The following is a 21,063-nucleotide window of genomic DNA, read 5'->3' as shown; positions in this document are numbered from 1 at the left end:
AGGGGAGAGGATGAATTGAAATCTTTAATATACAGGAAAGTTAGTGGCAATGATTCATTTACCCAAGTATAACCATGTCTTACAGATATATTCAAACATGTTTTTCTGATATTAATGAAATTAGATGTTTTTATTGTACTCAAAAATGGTTAAATTACGACTTGATGACGTCTGCACCGCGCTAGATTCCCACTTCACATTACTCTGCCCTGGGAAGCAGCTGTTTTACAGTCAGTGGGAGTAGGTTTTTGTTAGCATGGCATACCCATTACAGTACCTTTATGGACAGTTTTATTAGCAGTAACATGATACTTTGTTGATCTCTGTGGTGAAGCTCACTTTTTGTTTGCAAAAGTAGAGGTCACTGTGTACAGTCACATAGAGAACAGCACACCAGAAGACATGTGTGAAAATCCAGCCTAAAACCTTGATGAATGGCTGTTGGAGATGTACATGTACCTTGTATTTCTGCACAAGTCCTATTATTTGGTGAATAGATTATCTCTTGACAACACATAGTAAATTCATGATGGTATGAAGATTTGGGAGGGGATTTGAGAATCGTTTTTTGATAAGAACCCAATTCTAGTTGTCCCTCTGTTACTACCAACTACTGAGTAATGCTATACACTCTGTATCATGTTTTAGTTTTTTTGGGACTGGAGCCATGGCTGAGAGTAAAAAAAAGAACTCATTGAGTCACAGATAAACCCGTATGTACCTGTTTTTTTACACAACACTTCATCTTGAGTTGATAAGGGAATATGATAGCAGAGTGTGACAAAAATCATGTATTTCTCCAGCAAACACTGGAGTGTAGTTTTGTGTTCATTTACCGGTAAGACTTCATCTCTCACAGTAAAAAATGATCATGTTGTTAGAGAGTGGGTACACCACTTCATTATAGAATAATTCCTCTAGCGCTCTAAACAACAGGGAGCTTTATATAACCTATCCGAGGGTGAACTATTCCTCAGCTTCTCTTCAGGGGGCTGAATACCCAGTGATTTTGCTTAGTGCTTGTCCTCATTGTGTTATTTTCCACATTTCTGTCATTTTTTACCAAAAATATCTACTAAAAGGTTATAGTTTCCAGTCAAGCAGTAGGATTTCTCTTTGATCTCATGTGACTAAAATGTAGAGTTGCGGTTTCTGCCTCTCTGCAGTCGCCTGCCTGTTCGAGCCTGCAACTACATCAAACACACAGATGGTACACAGAGGCATATCCATATGCTTGTGCACACAGGCAAGCACGCAGCCTCTTACATAGTCATTTACATTTGAATGTTTTTAACCACAAGTTCACATAAGCGAAAGTACAACACACACTTGAAAGTCAGCTGTGTTGATGTCCTCAGGTCTCATCATCTGTTTTTGTGTGATGGCAAGTTTACTTTATTGTGATCCGTTTCAACATTTCATCAGCTACTATGACAACACTAGTCACAGTCTTTGCTTCTTAGACAGAGAGCAGAGTGAGTGACACTGAATCAGTTGCTTTCAGTTCAGCGAAGGATGTCGTAATTTCTTCCTCCTGCCAACCTTCACCTGCACCAGCCTCACACAGATTTCTCACAAATGTAACACAGATCGCTTCTCACGTCAATCCCCACACTGACTTTCAAAGAATCTTAACAAGCCAAACTCCATTTCCCTCCCTTCTCATCTACAGTACAACACTGCATCTTATTAAACATTTACTGGAACCCTCTCCACTCTGGGGTTTTCCTTTTTCTCCTTCCTCTCTTGCTGAAGCCTCCTCCCTCCTGTGAGCCATCACAGCAGCTGACAAGACCGTCTCATTATGCTCCTCAGCTTTTCGTTTAAATTCAGTCAAGAAGCAAACACAGAATGCTATCATTGCCTTGATAGAGAGAGATGTTTTTCTACTATTGTAGTAACGTGAATACCAAAAAAAGAAGTTGATGTGTTCATAATCTAACTGAGCAGTCTGCTTTTTTAAAGTTATGAATTCTTGTGGCGACAAACTGCCATTGGTTAAGCATCTTGCCTAGACCTATTTAAGTCTCATTACTTCCTATTTGGTTAAACTAGGCCAATTCACAGCAGTCAGAACTACCGTATCATTTTCTCTGGAAAAGTAAGAAATCTCTTCTGTTGCATAAACTCCATAAAATGGGAAGAACTTTGATTCATTTCTTGAAATAAAAGGTTTGGAAGTTGCTCTTTAAAATGCAGTAGTTTAAAGACAAAGAAAATATTGTTTCATAATGTCTTGGAGCAAGAAAGGATTTATCTTCCGTCTCACATGCACACTGGGAAATAAGGTCTTTCAGAAGTTGAGAATGTATTCATTTTGGTTTTAGCTTCAGAGTGGGAGTTTGAAGATCAGATATGCAGCTTTGTATCAGAAGCTGATCAGGGAGTTCATTTGTCCAGTTACATTTCACAATAATGCATCATTCCATTCATTTTGCAGGCTCTTAAATCAATTACACGTTAGACTTAATTATTCTACAGGCTTCTTAATGGTTATCCATTAGGCTTAGGACAAATCTGTTTAGGTGGACTGCCCACATGCAATATTATGCTAATAGATCTGGAAATCTCACAAAATGTTCCATCATTTTTGGGTTACAATGCTTGTCATTAATTCCATAGAAATGTGACACATTTGAAGTATAGTCCTCAATTCGGAGGCGTGTGGCGTAGTGGGTTGTCCGTAGGTGTTCGGATCAGGGGGTCACAGGTTCAAACCCCACTGCAGTCAGCATGTCGTTGTGTCCCTGGGCAAGACACTTTACCCCAAATTGCTCCTGTGGGGATTGCCCACAGTATTGAGTATGCAAGTCTCTTTGGATAAAAGGGTCTAACAAGTAACATGTAATGTAATGTAAAGTTCATTTCCATTCAAAGTGTTTTGCTTTATAATTCGAAAGCCCTGCATCCTAGTGGTTTGTTTTATATGTGTTATGTATCTGCCCTTACATCAGTTACATACACACATTGAGTAATATGACATTTGTGTAAACAAATCCCCTTTAACAACCTTAGGCCTTAAACCGTGCATATAAAATGTATATTGTGTGTTTTCAACTAGTTTTGTGTTTTGCATCCACACTGCCCATTTGATGTTGTTTTATATTCGTGCATATACTCTCAAATATGTGGCCAATATGCACGTATTTGGAAGGGCGTGTGCTGGTCTGTGTGACGGAGTTTGGTGGTTTCCTCCGCAGTGTGGAGACTGAATGTCACAGACTGAGCCATTTTCAGAGTAAGATAATTTTATAGCCTCCTAACCCGTAATTACTTTAACAGTTTAATGTCACACAAGTCCCCCGCAATACTCTTTCCCACATTCTGCGCCCTCTTCATAATTCATGCCCTTTAATGGAATTTAGGGCAGTCAGAGAAAATCATGAGACAGAAGAGCTTAGCAATGCATTTCAATCACACAACTTTCTTTCAAAAATAGTCAGCCCCATTTGTTGTTCATTCAAAGAGTTTTCAGGTTTATCTCAATAGCTTGAATGAATATTTTCTGTGTCTTTCCTTCTTCCTGGTTCTCTACAAATCCACCACCACTTTGGTCCAGACTGAAATATCAGCTATTTGATGCTACATTATTTGGTACAGACAATAACATTCTCCTTAGGATGAATTGTAATGTGACTCTTTATCTAGCCCCATCATCAGGTAAAATAAAATCCAATTCTAACCCAAAACCTGCGAATGACATTCCTATCAGCTTAGCTGCACTTTGTGTTTTTCTGCTTGTTAACCAATCTTAGCACTATAACATGGTAAACTATCAGTTAACATGGGTTAGGTTTTTCTTTAGACCCTTACACAGTTGTAAACATTCTGTATTTGTTACAATTTATTTCATATTATCAGTATGTGACTGAAGTTGTCATGGATCCAAGCTGTTGCCCAGCAATGCAATTTCGTTAAAATAGCCCAAGATAAGATGTACTTTATTATGATCATGGGTACATTTCTACCACACTTCGTTCAACTTGAAAAAACTATATAGCCAAAGGCACAGTAATCAACTACATACAAAGACTATACAAACAGTATAGAAGAATGAATACAAAATATTACACATGCCTTGTAAGATAAAAGCAATTACTACTTAGGCATTAGCAATCTGATATACCCAGCCCACTAGCAGCTAACATGCTAGCACCGCAAATTATATTAATTATAGTAAAACTGCTGACATTGTCAACCTGAAGGGAAGCCAGAGGCAGGGCGCTTCACTTTCATAAATGCTGTATATGGAACCTTTGATTTGAATCATAATTAGCATCAACTTGTTGTTGTTTTTTTCAGAGCTTCAAAGAGTCACCATTATAGCTTTGGACTATTCGTTTGGTTGAGTTATCAATAATCAAATGTTTGAATTGGCGACAACAATTCGATGTAAAGATTATCGATACCCTAAAAACCAAATACAATGATCAGGGATCTAAGTTAAATAATGTTTCAATCCTGCAGTGTGACAGCCAGCATTGTTTGTCCCTTGAGGCTACAGTAATTAGTGTATCACCGTAGGTCATCATTAGGTCATATCATCCCCCAGAAGAATCACTAATCTCCATCAAATAGACACTCAGTCTATCCAGTGCTGTGATTAAGGCTCAGACTAGTCAGCCAGTGCAGGGGGAGCCAGTGGAGCGCCGCGGCTGCACCAGTGACACAAGGTTGGTGCAATGCAGGAAAGTCTATTTTTGGAGGGGTTGAGCAACAGAGCTGACACCATGGCTGGGAATGGAGGTGCAGAGAGTATTGGATGGGATAGATACTGATATTTAGGGGGTAAAAGTGGTAGAAAAGTGTAGATCTATATAACAGGGTTACAGAGGTTGAGAAACAGGTAGCTGCAGTACTGAGATTGTGTATGACATCAGTGTTCACAATAAGCATGCATGTATTTTTGTCAAAACACCTGTAAACAAAAGGTATTTGGTCACTTGTTTACATTATTTACAGCCTTAGCTTAGTGAAATGCCGTAGTTTATAGGTAAAAACCACAACACACACAGTTGACATTTGAAGCCAATCCATTATTTAAACTAATTTCACTGTTGTCCAAAAAGAAAAGTCATTGCAATTAATAGCCCAGTAAATTATATTAATTTCTATTTTGAATTTGAGCAAGGTACTTCATTCACAAGTTTTCTTTAACAAAAAAATTACAATAATATAAAATATTAATAATTGTATTAGTTTTTTGTCAAATTCATGTTTTATTGATTCTTTATTAATGTATGTAATGGTCTTCATATATATTTTTTATCATCTCTGTAATGTGCAACAATTAGACAACTTTTAATTCTAGTTTTTCAGTTTAAGATGTTAACCCACACTGCTCAGACATTTTATACAGTGCACACTTTTTACTTGTCATAGCGGAAAAATCACATGTGTAATTAATTCCATTTATGATGGCGCTGTTCATTTAATCACCCTAGAAAACGTCAAGCTAAATAGATAGCGTTGTGTATTAATGTCAATAATTACACCTGTGCTTTACCTGCAGCGGCATGTTAAAGTATTTCCCTCTTGTCACCAAACTCTTCTATCAAACATCACTTGTGTTCACTTAAAACCGGCTACATCTGTCATGGATTATTGTCTCTATGGTAAAATTGCAGAAGGGTGACTGGAGGTGACATTAATGAGATACATAATGGATTTTAATGCACGCCCCTCTTATTGAAATGTGCAATGCAGCATCTAACTGGTCCTATTTATTCCCTGATGGCTGCAGATAAAAAGTACAATGCTGTGAATTGATAGACCACTCGATAATAAGTGCTTAAGCCTGCAAACTGGCATTCATATATCAGTTAGGGGAAGAGCAAACAGAGGAGGTCAGACACAGTGTGTGACCCTAATCAGTGCCCTTGTTTTTATAACATCAGATCAGCTCCAAAATAATTCAGACATTTTGAAAAATAGAAAAATAATCGTATCCAAAAAGCCATCAAAAAGAAGAAAGAATATAAATATATCGTCTAAAACTGAGAATTTGTAATAAGCCTGTGACCTAAGATTTTCATTGTCATAACTACACTGTAGCTATGCACACATGACAATAAAAGCCTTGAAACTTGAGAAGAGATGCGTTTCCTCCGTCTTTATCACTTGTGCGGACACACCTATGCAGTTTGTGGTAAATACCAAAACCTGCAATAAATCAATAGTAGTAAGGAAACTCTTTGCACGTACACCCTTGTTAGTACATTGTGTATTAGCCACTTGGTTTTTGATTTCAGTGTAGGCACTTTAACATAGTAAAAGTGATGTTCTCTCTGTCCATGTAATGGGATAATGAAGGCATCAGGGGTAAGAGCAGCGTTGATTGCTTCCACTGTTAGTGAGTCCCATGCTCAACAGATGGCGTTGTAGTGAGATGGCCTCGGGTATGGACCATTGATGTTTATGTAGCTCCCATCTGTACCTGCTCTAGGACAACCTCGTCATATAGCACTCACAATAAATATCACCAATTAAACGGGTGGTTTTTAACCAGATATTCATGATGCTTTTAACCATGGGGTCTGGCTCGCCATCTGATTGAGCCCATTTTAAAATGAGGGCAGATTTAGTGCGCTTTCTGTTGCGCTTTGTGAAAGTGGAGCAGTACACGTTGTGACATACGCGCCCTTAAGCTTTATATGTTGGTGAAAGGTTTCGAGAAGACATCATTATCTGTGCCTTTGCCTTTTGCTTTTGCCTTTGCTGATTACAGCATAAGCGGTTCATTTTGTAATATAAATATTTGTAACTATTTGATAGTTCTATTACGCACAATATATGCCTAATAACCACTCTCAGATGGAGCCTAGGCTACTGTATGGAAAGGTACAGTAGGTGTTTTAAGACAGTTTTATTTGTAAAAACATTTAAGAGCTTAAAGTAAAATATATTGTGCTCATGTAAAATGTTTTTATTTTCTTATTTGGGAAATTCCACTTTTTTTACTGTTATATACGAAGTACATTTTTCACCCATATACAGTAGCAAATGAAGTCCCTCTGCCTGCCTTAAATCAAAGAGTCAAAAAGCCTCTCCACAAGTGAGCAATTTTTTGAACACTTGAACATTCTTCACATTCTACAAATGGCCCTTGAAGCCTCTGTGTCCCCATTAGATGAGGGGATCTAATTACAAATATCTGATTTTGAAGGGGAATCAGTTAACCTTTGCTCAAATGCCACTGCATAACCATCTGTGAATGGCAAGCAGGAGGACCGGGCCCAAGGCGTTTCCACAGCGACACGCAGAGTGATGGACAGCTAGCCTACCTCAAAGGAACAAAACGTGGAAGAGGCCTGTTTTCCTGGCAGTCTCCAGAGGGATTTGCATGTGTTTTAGAATATAAAGTCCATTATATTACTAGGCATCAATATGCAACACAGTTCATATATTGATTTGCATGTAGTAAGGCGTACCTTACATTCCTCCTCAGGTTTTGTGACCTGAAGAGTTTCATTATACCTCATATATACATCTGGCAGGCCGTGCTGTCGGAGCAGCTCTGTGATGTGACTGCAGATTTTGTTCAGCCTGTGTTCTCTGGACATCGATCTGCAGATAAATGAAGAAAAGTACTCTTCTAAATGTCAGTACATGTGAAATCGATATGTACTTGTACTGCTGTGTAATCCGGCGTCTTCCCCTCTGAGGCCCAGTTACAGAGAGCTATTTCAGACCACTAATGTCATGGGAAAGGCCTGCTGATTCAAATATGATGTGATATTTTGTAAATGGAAAATCATTGTCCTGCTTACAAGCAGGGGTCACAGATGATGATGGGTTAACACTGTACCTAATGGCTGTAATATGTCATTGTGTTAGCTTTCTGCCTGGCACATATCGCCGTTCCAAGATTTCTGTGTCCCTGCAGCATGGTTGCATTTGATCTTTAATTTAATCCTCATCAATCTTACCTTGATTTGTCGCTGCTACACTTTCACCCTCCATCTTTTTTTCTCCTGGTCCCATCGTAAAATTAACGAGTAAAGCCTCATCATTGATCTTCTTGTTCTAAAGATGCTAGCATATGCTAATCCGTCGCAACTCTCCTCGCCGCTTTGCTTTTTGTCTGTACTCCTCTATTTCCCTCTCTCCCCCTCTCCTGCTTTCTATATTTATTTGACGCTGCCTTTACACTCTCTCATCCTGGCTTTTTCTCTCAGGTTGAAGGATGAGTCATGAAGTCAGCTTTCCAGTGTTGAGTAGAGCAGGGGCAAACAGCCCCCAAAGCAGGGACTCAGTTTATGTAATAGCTTACACATGCGCAAACACACGCACAGGGTCATACAGTGTATATTATATTATTCCACTACTGGCCCCCGTTTCATCCGATGTGAGTTGTGTGAAATGATATGATTGTTTAAAAGGATATATCCAAGAGACAGCTGGAGTGTTGATTTTTTTTTTACTGTGTATACATAATGAATAACAGGTGCTTCAGAGCTTTCTAACTGTGTTCTTGCTTAACTTTTAAAGCCCATTTTATTGAAAATGCTCTCCCTGGTGCTGCCTAAGCTGTCAACCCTGCCTCTTTACACACTTAATCTACCCACATTCCCCCAGAGAACTGCTTTTCTGTCTCTATGTTCCCGCAAGCAGATTCCTGAACATGCAGCTTCCCTCCGCCCTGTTCAACCCTGGCTGTTGTGGCTGAAGGTGCAGGCTTTCAGAGGCTGTGAGGTGGTTTGGCTTTTGGCAGGAGTTGGGAGGCTGCTGACGTGTTTTGGGCAGGATGTGTGTAAAAAGCAGAGCTGGATCCTGTTTTTCAGACCGCAGCAACTGGAACCTAGCCACAGCTATTGACTTTAATGCAAAACACACACAGACACAACTTTAGTGTGCTAACCCCAACCTCAACTCATAACTTCCTCGCCAACACCACTTGATCACAAATGTGCAAATTGATGTGTGCATGCAAAGTCACTTATACACATGTGTATAAAAACACAGTGTGATACATAGACAGACATGCACTCTGAATAACATTAAATATAATGAATTGCAGATTTGCTGTGATTTATCTTATCTTCACAATTGATTACCGACTGGGGCCTGCAGCTGGTGCTAAGACAGAGGAATGCATTATTCTGCAACCAAGTAAGACATCCTGTATAACAAGTAATTTAAAACAAACATGCCTCGAGAGGCCCCCTGCATGCTTTCACACTTACACACGCACAAACTATGTCACACACTCACATAAACACAGAGAAAAATAAGATGGCATTTGTTGTGCGGTTTGACATTTTATGGTTCACTGGCATGCATGCAGACACTGGAGACAGACAGAGGGTGTGCTTGGAGTAGCAACAACACAAAACAAACTTACATGGCAACAGCAGCTTTAAGGAGGACTAAGATGGATCCAAACACACATTACTTAAGAAAAGAAAAGTACAGCGGAAGGTGGAATTAAAGGAAGGAAATGAGGGGAATTACTTCTGTCAACACTTTGGCCATATAACTTAACCTAATAGAGGCTCGAGGTGTGAATATGAGCACTCCTGCGTGTATGCAGATTGTACATGTGCAGACGTGTTCTTCTCTGAATGAAGTGCAGCTGCATGTGGTAAGAGGATCAATAGGTTTAGCTGACTGGATACTGAGAGTCAGGCACACCTCTTACACAGGGTCAGGACATCCCACTTACTCGAGCAGGGAGGGAGGGAGGGAGGAAGGGAGAGACGAGTGAGACAGAAACTGAGAAGGGGAGATACCGAAGAGACACTTCACTGTTTTTTCTTCTCTCCCTGTTTCCTCACTTCCCTTCCTGGGAGGTTGTTATAGGGCAAGCACAGAGAGGGGGACGCAGAGTAAGAGACAAAGAGGGCAAAGCTGAGAGAATGAAAGCGAATGTGAGCGTGTGAGTGACTCTGTGTGTAACATGCTCTGTCATGCTGGTGTGACTACCACTGCCTCCCCGACCGCCTGTCAGGAAAAGGAATGTTTTCCGGAGGACTGAGTCCCTGAACCAGTTCACCATGTGGATGTGGGACAGTAATTTCCAAACCTTTGCCGGAAGAATTCCTCGGAAAAAGGAGCAGCGGCCGGAGAGCTTAGCTGGTCCTGCTGGGTGGCCGCCTGTGTGCTCGCACTGCTGAGACTCCCGCTGAAACCCAGAGTTCACACTGGGCTCAACTCAACTGCCAGTTTCGCTTTTTTATTGTCACTTTTATTGGGATGTTTATTTCTTTTCACAAACTCAACGGATTTTATGGTGTTATGTAGTTTGAATTTTTAAGATTGCCTTGTTGGATGTAAGCCGGCACTTTTGACAGTGATGCACTAGGACCAAACCAGTGAGGTTGGAAGTTAAGAAGGGGCTCCTTACTGAAACTGAATGGGTTTATCACAGCAGTGGACTGCAGTATGGGACACTACATGTTGTGCTGTGGCCTGCGGATACTGTGGGGCAGTGTCTGGAGATAGATAGCCAGATAGAAAGGTAGGGGGATCAGTCCTGACCCAGCTGCAGTATGAAGCCTGGACAATGTCCAGGTGTCCACAGTGACAGGTCCATGATGCACCTCAGCCATTTCCCTTTAAGAAGACACTCTTGGATATGGTGAGTAATGGAAGTGATGATGTTTTGAAAATAGGCCTACATGTGAAGTTGTTTACTTTTTCTATGTTTTTAATTGGTCTTTTAATGAATTAACTGCTCTTCCTTTATATATAGGAAAATGTTATGTGAGTTCATTTTAAATACATACAATTGGCATGCAGATTAATTTGTGAGCGGGTGTGTTGTTTTTGTGGTGTGGTTAGAGCTCCCTTAAGGCTAGCCCAGCCCAGTGTTTTTTCCCAGCTCAGCTCAGATGTATTCAGGGACATTTATTGTTAAATGGGCCAGACATTTCCTGTCATTTTCTCCCACACTAAATCTACAAGTGGGTCAAATTGTGTGCTTATCCCAAATAGCAAGCACTCACAGGTATTGCAACGCTGAGATGCTTTTCAATAGCAAAATGATATGAAAAACATCTGGACATAGTGCTGTATAGTTAGTTTTATAATGTGTTGTTTTGATTAGTCATACTAAGGCTGGGTATCTAAGGGGAATAATTGTCTCAAAGCTATGTTATGAACTGGGAGGGACACAGAGGACTTAGTGATGACATCACGGTGGGCCATTGGGATTTGAGCAAAACAATGTTTTCCAGTCATTTGAGTTCTTTGTGCTAATAACGCAGTTTATTTGACTCTTTCAACAAACGGTAGTAGGGTTAGTTATGTTGCTGTCCAACTGGTTTTCTTTGACATTAGTGTCTGTGGTTTTAACCACTTGTTTTGTTTTCTTTCAGTCACAAACAGCCCTAGGCCTTTGGGTATTCTCTATACTTTGTTTTAAAGCTAATCCCAGACATGTACACCATATTTGATATATGTGTTCTCTTGTTTCTCTCTACACTGGTGAATGGTGATTGTACAGTAAAGGAGGGAGGATGTGGAAAGATGAGCTTCAGGGCGGATGTCTATGCAATCTACAGTATGTGGCACAACTTGTACTCATAAATAGCAGCGATACATTCAACTGATACCTCCGCTCATATTGCAGAGTATGAGATGTTCCTGATAATGCAATATAATAGGTTTAAGTGTTTTTACATAACATAATACAGTTCAAATAACTTGACTTGAATATATGGAGGGTCAGATGAGTGTTAGATAACTAAATGGAACACAGAGGAATAGATGCAAACAAACAGGTGAACTTTATGCAAACATGCACATTCAAAAACCCTCTAAAGCATATTCACCCAGCCACTTAGACTTACACATGTAAGTAAACAAAAGAGGGCTAGGCTCAAATCAGGAAGCATTGTCAAATAGTCCTTGGTAATCCATGAACACACTTTAAACGACAACACATCTTTATTTCCTCTACACACACACACACACACACACACACACACACACACACACACACACACACACACACACACACACACACACACACACACACACACACACACACACACACACACACACACACACACACACACGACTTACATCTCCTCTTGCTTTGATTGAAATGCATAAGTCTTGCACAATACAATGTTTATCATAATATATGCTACATCATAGGTTATAGCGTTAACTGTTATGTGTTACAGTTATTGCGTCATACAGTTGTCCCTTGTGGCTGTAACTCCTTAAACTAATTTGAGAGAAATCTGTCTGAAATTAGGATGTAAATCACAGTCTGCTGGAACGTGTTGTGTTGCAGAATTGGATGTAGCAAATGTAGTGAGTGTTGCAACAACAATTCAGAGCTGTCATGGTTGTCATAGTCGAGCATTAGTCTCTGAAAATGGGGGATGGGCCTGTCAGACTCCATTCAAGCGTCAGACAGGGTTTTATTTTTCTCTTTCTCTACACAGCAGAGCTATGCTCTATCGTAGTGTATGGGGTGTGTCTATTTAGCTTAAGGGGGATCTTTATTATTCATTATACCCTGATAATGGACCAGACCCTCTGTATGTGTCACAGCTGAGGTACACCAGCAGAGTAGCACTGAGAGAATAGAGCAATACATACATCTGTCTAAAACGTGCAGTCATATGTGCACTCACCTTTAGACATTAAAACACAATTGTATATGTTGTATTCATTTGGGCATGTGCATCTCACTCCAGAGTGCATTGAGGACAACATAATTGCCCCCTCTCCTCTCATCAGGCCATGCTGCATCATAGGGTTATTTTTACAGTCAGCATCTTTTATTGATCTTTAGTCTAGTGCGCATACACAATCGTTCCATGCAGAGTGAACGTCTGGACTGAAGCAATTATTGGCACGCTCATTTCATTCTACATTTGAAATGAACAGGGTTTTGCCTTCAGCAGCACACTGAATAAACTGAGATGTATGATTGTCGAAACTGCATCAAACACTGACCAGAACGGGAATGAAAAGTGTGTGTGTAGTAATCCAATTAAGTGAATCCAGTGCCTCAGAGACCAGGGGAGAGGATAGACGAGGCTATATTTAGCTAACAGGGATTGGAGATGCATTGAGGCATCACTTCCCCCTTCCTGAAATATTGGAGGGAGTGTAAGTAAGAGAATAAACAATTGTTGATATCTGTAATTTTGTTGTATTTTTTCAGTTTGTTTCTAAGTGTTAGAGGACACCCAGTTTGACTCTCCCTCTCACCTTCCCTCTTAGTGACTACCTCAGATAACAAGACACTAGGCATTGTTATCTGTTTTTTTTTTCACACTGCACATCCTCATTGATTCTACGGTCCTGGGTCAACCTCAGACAAACTTTAGATGACTATCACTCAAACTTACTTTGTTTGGACCTTTTGAAATGGGCTGTGTGTGTGTGTGAGATACTGATGCATTTCTCACCTCCAGCACTAATCCCTGCCAGTTTACCATGCAAGGTTATGCAGATTTACTCTTATATTTAAGGTGCTCTCCTCTCACACCCCCTGATAGAAACACACAGTTAAACACTCTCTTCTTCACACTTTCTCTTCCACTGCATTCTCCCTCAGAAACCAGGCTGGTATGTGTGAACAAATGTGCGGATACAAATCATTTTCAGGACACAGTGTGCTCTCTCACCTCCTCCAGTTTAAGTGTATTTTGATACCAGACTGACATAATTAATTTCTCTATATTTATTTGTAAAAACAAAAGTCACACATTTACAATCAGAAAGGTTTTTGATAATTGTTCCGTTTTGTGCATTATTCACTAAATGCTAGAACACAATTTTGATAATGTTGTATTTGTCAAAAACAGTGTGAAAATATTTGCTAAGCGGCTCCCTTGTCATTATTTAATATTATTCATTATGTTCATGTCTATATATTGCAATTTTATTTAGCAAATGTCTTATACATTCAAGCAGCACCGAGCGGTGTGAGAATAAACCAAACTAGTATTGGTGCGGGCCATTAAAACAAAATTTATTTTAAATGATTTAAACATTTCATAGTTGAGAAAACTTCTGAAGCGTGACACTAAACATAGCATTTGACCCTTTTACAAGTATTGATAATTGCTGTTTTAAAAACCAATAGTGTTGTCTTTCCTGATTATTATTTAAAAAATTATTGCAATACGTACCTTAGATCAGTCTGTTAGAGAACTGGATGTACAACAACAGAATGACAAGGCAATGCTCACTGCTCTGAGTCATACACACAGCCTAGTCTGACTACATGAAATATGACTGATAACTAATCTTCTCCTGTAGAAGATCCTGTTAACTCGGTTATGTTTCACTTAATATTACAGTCAGATCAGTAAGGTGTGAGTAAGAGCTGTGATAGTCAGAATGAACTGGAATGTGTTGTTACTCCAGCTTTCCCACAAGGCAGTGCGGTGTTAAATTGATTATGAAGTTACTTGTAGCATGACAGACATGTTCTCACCGATATGTTTGAGGCTCTAACATTAATCTGCATAGAGAGTAGCATGCTGCACGATGCTCACAAAGACTCCTCTGTTTCACCTTCTTTCTGTTAGGGGACTTTCAATTAGCCTCTCTTTGGAATTGATAAATGTTCAGTTTGTCATTTCACACTTCTTTAGGACCACATCTCGCTGTGTGTTTGTCTTAGCACACACACAGTCAGTTACTATTGACTATATTAAGATCTTCGTTCCATAATGAGTTCTATTTATCATCCGATATCTCTTTCACATATGCTCCTTTTGTTTTCTTATTGTGCTATTCTGCAACTTATTTACAGTTGATTCTTTAGTGTTGCACAAGAACAACATAAGAATACATAAACATACCCCTTAGGTCAGATGAAATGGCAGTGGAGAATGAACATTATCTAGAGACAGTGTTGTCATCGCTTATTACTGCATCTAAAAGTCGGTTTGTCAGACAGCAGTAAACAAACACAGTTTGGACCTACTGGCATCATTACAAATAATAAATTATATAAAATGAGTCAAACTGTGTGTATATCTACCTGTGTATCTACTGTAGTTGATGATGGTCTGCTTTCGGCATCATAATATTAAACTAACTTGCCGCAATGCCAAATCGTACAATAGCCCTTTCCCCACCCTACCCTCCGTCTTCCTGCGCCCGTGCGCAAAACACACCCATCTTTGAACTTAAAATTCATTTTCATCTAAACTATACTCTTCTAAAGTTTCTTGACTGCTTCTTGCACTGTTGCAGCAAACACAAATATAAACCCTCAACAAAGTAATTAAAACTGTGTCTGTGAAAAGTCGATCTACAGTGGGTCTCTTCAAGACCACATTTTACCATGATGACACACACAGACTCACAAGGTGATAACAAATATGTCTCATTTGTGCTTTTGAATGGATATTTTGGCTTATAGAATCAGAATCGGTTTTATTTAAGTATTTTTACACAAAAGAGGAATTTGCTTTGGTATATGTTGTGCATGCAAAGACACAGAAAGAAACAAAACAAAATAAAATAAAAATAGGACTGTTATGACAGCTTTTTTTTAAAACGATTTTAATACTATTATAACAAATTAACAATATTTATATTTATATACTGTATTCAAAGTGTAGAGCCGTGCTGATTTAAAAGAGGTAGTGTGGAGAAGAAATGTACAACATGTGCAGGATTTACACATTTTAAAAATGACAAGATGTTGTTCACATGATGTGCATTAATGAAGAGAAATCACTGACTCTCTTTTCAGTGAGATATTTTGTAATGCTTATAGCTGTCAAATATAGCATGTGATGTAATAATATTTGTTTTATTAAATGTACAAAAACAGGGCAACAAGGCCTTCTTGCCACTGGCTTCAACAGTTGTGGCTGCAGTATATGACTCCATAGTTACATAACTTGCTCCCTGGAGTACACAGTAACGCATACAAGAAGCACAGTTCTGAAAGGCCTGGAGGCAGCTTTGACATCACATTCATTTAAAATATCTATTTCATTTCAATTTTATTCGTCAAGGCCGGTGCTGTCTCTCAGCCATGTCCACACAGCAGCTGCAAGATGGGGCATTCAATCATGTGTTCATCTACAGGACAGAAGCAGTAAGATGGACACATCAATAAGAATTCAAGAAGGCAGCCAGACTTATTGGAGGCAGGGGATAGCCGCAGGTGCTTATATGAGCTCAGCGTAAATCAGAAATAGAAATATTACAAGCTTAAGCTGGGAGCTAAGGGAGCAGGGACTGCCCCGGATTGGGATGTTAGATAAATCTAGAATAAAAGCAGGTAAATCACAGCCTCATTTTAGCTTGGGGTCTGTGCAGTCAGAGGTTTCGAATGACTGTGATAGTTACATTTTATAATTTGACAGTGTACATCTGGATTTTATTAGTAACTGAGGGGGTGTTTGTGTGTTAATAATTGTAATTCAAAAAAAATCAGTCCATTAATTAGACAAACAGTTTTCAGACTGTCAAATTGTAAGATTTGATTGATTATCTCTGTTATATTTTCTTTTTGTAAATTCAACATATTTATTTTAGACTGCTGGATGACTGAAACAATCTTAACATGTCCTCTTGAACTCGTTGTCACTATTAATGGAAATATATAGAATTAGAAACATATTTAAGAATTTTTTACCATTGAAATCCCATGAAAACAAATGTTAGTTGCATCCCTGACAGCAGCTACGATATGCACCTTGAAAGGTCATTATGTATTACAAAAGAAAGTTGGCACAAACCGGAATCAACTAATTTCCCTGATATTAAAATGTCATTGCTGATTCAGGGATAAAGTACAAAGACAGTAGGAAATAGCATTACTCACCCTGTGGTACGCTGGAGTGCCGCTATGCAGCCGTGTACGTCACTATTTAACCCAAACAAAAGCTGCGGCTAGCCAAAAGATGTTATCATGCCAAAGCCCTTTCCTGCAGGAACAAAGCCGGGCTGCTTGTTACAAACTCCCACCACAGCTATAAAACAAACAGTTTTAATGAAACAAAAAGATGTGGAGTTTTCAAGAAAAACAGTTCAGAGGCCTAGCCCTTGGGTTTTATTTGAGATACACAAAGATTGAAGGGTTAATGCGTCAATCCTCATTCTCTGTCTCTGTTTGGAGGTAAAGAGTCATCTGGCTTTGATTTCTTGGCTGCTGCTTTAGTGAGAGGCCACAACCCCTTTTCTGATATCAAAAGGTGTCTTTATTTATCCAAGAAAATTGCACTCATTTTTAGAAAAACTGTCAGCTGTGTTTAGCTCAACCACCTCCCTTGTGGTCTGCGTTTTGGACATTAGACATGACAAACATTTTGAGAAAGAGCTCTTACAAGCAGGGAAGCAGGACAATGTTTATATCAGGAGGGAGTTGCTTGTGATAATGACGGTGATTAGGATTGCCATGATGACGTATATGAGGACGCATGCAAACAGATTAGAAAAGGCTTAGACTAGGAGGGGGAGTCCCCACAAGCATACAGTACACACGCACCCACACAAACACAAACACAAACACAAACACACACACACACACACACACACACACACACACACACACACACACACACACACACACATGCGTTCACACATACCTTGCCGGATTAAGGTTATTATGACTTTTACAATATCATTTGATCTAATGCTTGCTAGGAAACCTGTGAGAACAGTAAAAGTAAGGTGTATGTATTTGTCTTTATTGTAGTATTATATGTTGGCAAACTGTGAGTAAAGCTGAAGAGTATAGGATCAAACGAAACCCTGAACAGTTGAGTGTTTTCTTCTATATTTGTTGCTGCTCCGCGTTTCTCATTTGTCCAGTTTTATGGTGCATTGTGTCAGACTTCCTTTCCAAACTGCATACCCAAGCTCGTTCATAAGCAATGTTTGGTCTACATATTTCACCTTCCTCTGTATTATCGCACTCGTAAATTATGAATGCAGTTGTACAGTGCTTCTTTAGAGGAAATACACTCCCACTTGCAAAACCCAACTGTTACACTTCTCATCCATCCGGACTGACAGACTCTCACATTGCAGGGTGTAGAATAACACTCTCTCAGCAGGACAGGAATGAACACAATGACAGATTATTTGTGACGGCAAGGAATATCTACAGTACACTTAATTTCAACTTTCCACCATCCACTTTATTTGGTACACTCCAGTACCGACCCCATTTTCTCCACAGGGAGTTTGTTCTTTCCAGCAGCACATTTATGCTACAAATATCCTGTCTCAAAAACCTCCCAGATGTGCTTTTATTGAGGTTAGGGTACATTGTGGGTTGGTCTGCAGATAAGTAAGGGCACATAAGTACTGTAAGAACAAGTTGTTCTGTAACATCTTGAAAATATCAACAAATGGAGTATAGCCCCAACAAGAACATTTGTGGCTATAAACTTGAATCAGCTTTTTAGAATCCAGATATTGTAGTTCAGCATTCTAAGGAGTGAAAGACAATATAATCAAACATTTGTTCAACATGGTTTTATTTTCTCATGAAATGAAAACTAAGCAGTAAGAAAGCAGCTCAAAGCAGCTAAGCCTTCCAGGATAAAAGTCTCATTTGTGTTTTAATTTGTTTAGCCCTTAGATGTACCGATTTGATTTCAAGAGGTCCTTAGCAACAATTATACAATATAAGCTAAATTAGACAAAACACTGGGTTAAAGTTGTTTGATTGGGAAGGTGTTATAAATAATCTGCATATGACGACATGGTGCAATGATCCCCTGTGACGATGGTGCTCCCTGAGTGTGATTTGAGGAACCTCTTAACCTGGATTACCTGGACTGGGACGAGGACACCCTTGGCAATGACTGGCAGGGTATCCCTCCCTCCCACACACACACACAGACAGGACATTACCTGTCCTACGAACTTCTCCGTAAGCAAGGGCTGAGCTCTAACACTCTCACAGTGTAATGATGTCACCAGGGTTTTTAATGGGGGATTACTTTGACATCACTGGGACTGCTGCCAGTTAAACCTATAAGCTTCACCACACAGTGTACTACACTGTGCTAGAACTGTGCATGTCTGTGTGTTATATCCAAGAGCCGATTGAGAAAATAGTGCAGTCCATTCATCTCTCCATTCAATTGTCCTTCAAAGAAATTTGAGTCCCAGTTTGTAGGCCAACAATGTGTCTGATTTACTGAGTGTGCACTGTGTGGTTTTGAGATAACAGCAGCTCTTCAAAAAGCATTACATAAGTGATCTTCAGCCCTGATAATGAGAATCAATTAAACACACACACACACACACACACACACACACACACACACACACACACACACACACACACACACACACACATAAACATGAAACTGACCTCTTCATAGACAAACTATAACATACAGGCATTTGAAGGCATACCCAAAGAGGCATTTCATTTCAGGGTTAGTTGTGCTGTTCTATGCTCATCTGGGCAACACATTTAGTTTATTGTACAATCTTGCTTTGAGATTAATGGCCAACACTTTGGACAAGGTTGCTTTTGTGGCTTAGGGACTTTGTATGGTTACTGCAGTTGACTGTTTTAAACAATCTGTCAGATATCAAACCCCGCTCACAAATTAACCACAGGTCCATGACTTTAAGCAGCACTTATTCTAAACAGCACTGCCTCCCATTGACCTGTAAATTACTGTAAGTCAATCAGAGTGGTAACTCCCATTAACTATGTGACTTTTACAATAATTAACCCTTTTAGATCAAGCAAAGAGATAACTGTTGGGCAATTGTATAACAGAAGACGTAATTGATAGAAAAATCTATAAATAAATCAGTCAATAGTGGTTTACTACACCCATTCATGAACTGGTAGGCTGTTTTTCTATGTTTCTGAGGTGGATGTGAGAGAAACAGCTGTGTTGACACGAGTGTTTATTTGCCTTTAAGCCACATTTCTTCATGCTGGCCTCATCGTTCTTACATTCATACTGTCCAGCGTTAACACATCACGACACACTCATGTTGACAGTGTATGCAGCCAGATACACAAACACTTGCAAAACACACATGCACAGCACAAGCAGGAACTTTTGTTGGTCATATTATCAGTGCTTACACTTCAGACTTTCTGTGGTGGGGGCGACTTTCTATTGTTCTTTGTGTCCTGGTGAGTCTGTGAGACTAACAATAGTCCAGCCAGTCGGTATGCTCTCTCCAGTCTGGGAGTCAGCTGAATGATCTAATGAAGCACAGGTATGTCAAGCACAGCTGCTGTCGATAGTTCATTTATTGTCATGAACCACAGGCATATTTAACAGTGTTAGGGTTTATCATTTTAGCAACATTTATACAATTAAACCTCAAATACAACAGTTAGTGTTGGTTGCTTCTCCCCATCTTTCTTTTCTTGACCATGTAAGAAGCCCCCTGTCAGTCTCTTTTTCTCATTACACAATCTGCCGCTCTATCCTTAGCAACTGCAGGCTGATTGGTCGTCAGGACCTACCTGTCCCTTTTGAATTCTGCCGGGTCACCATGGCAACCACATCATAAACACGAATCTAGCAGGGGACTGTGAAGGCAGGCAGGTAGTGCGTGTCTAGCTGCGGCGAAGGAATTGCTCCTTGACACACATCATAACAGCTGTTTTGAAGAGGCAAGAGTGGCTGAGTGTGGTTTTATTTATGCCTACACGGTGCCACACACATCTCTTTTGTTGTCTCTTAATCACATTGCCTTTGCTGATTTGCATTCTATACAACAAATATCAAATCATTGTATAAGATTCCAATTATTTCTGCGGTGGAAGTGCAGTTGCCATGGCACTTGGCTGCAGCAGTAGCTTTAAGGCACAGTTATACCTTATTTGTCATCATGCTATATCACACTGTTGCCTTTAACCATTCAATGAGCTGGAAAGACGACGCTGAACCTGAATGATGTAAAACTGTCACTGCTATGGTTACATGGTTGTTATTTACTTGAATAAGATGATCATAGTCAGTGAATCAGTGTCTTCATCCAAACTGCTGCCCCTATTTCATTCTCCTCTGTAGTCTTTCGGCAGCTGAAAGCACTTTTTACACTACATGTCAACATGTTAACCACAGACCCACCAGTGACTATGCGTCCAATTTGCAGTTCAGTATCTTGCCCAAGGACATTTTCCAGTCA

The 21,063-nt window shown here is 39.6% G+C and overlaps 1 protein-coding gene across 4 annotated transcripts in view; it reads left to right on the top strand.

Moving 5' to 3' along the window:
* The window catches only part of pde4d (phosphodiesterase 4D, cAMP-specific), a 174,422-nt gene that overhangs the window by 113,088 nt on the left and 40,271 nt on the right, over positions 1-21,063 (top strand). Inside the window, exon 1 of one of the 4 annotated variants that reach the window (XM_034117985.1) lies at positions 9,707-10,579. The exons of the other annotated variants lie outside the window; for them this stretch is intronic. Coding sequence (XP_033973876.1) covers positions 10,491-10,579 — 89 coding nt within the window. The 5' untranslated portion in view covers positions 9,707-10,490. Of the gene's footprint in view, positions 1-9,706; positions 10,580-21,063 lie in introns of those variants that run through there. 4 annotated transcript variants of the gene reach the window in all.

The sequence above is a fragment of the Trematomus bernacchii genome, unplaced genomic scaffold, assembly GCF_902827165.1.
Source record: "Trematomus bernacchii unplaced genomic scaffold, fTreBer1.1, whole genome shotgun sequence".
NCBI lineage: Eukaryota > Metazoa > Chordata > Actinopteri > Perciformes > Nototheniidae > Trematomus > Trematomus bernacchii.
This window is presented reverse-complemented; position numbering and strand designations above follow the sequence as displayed.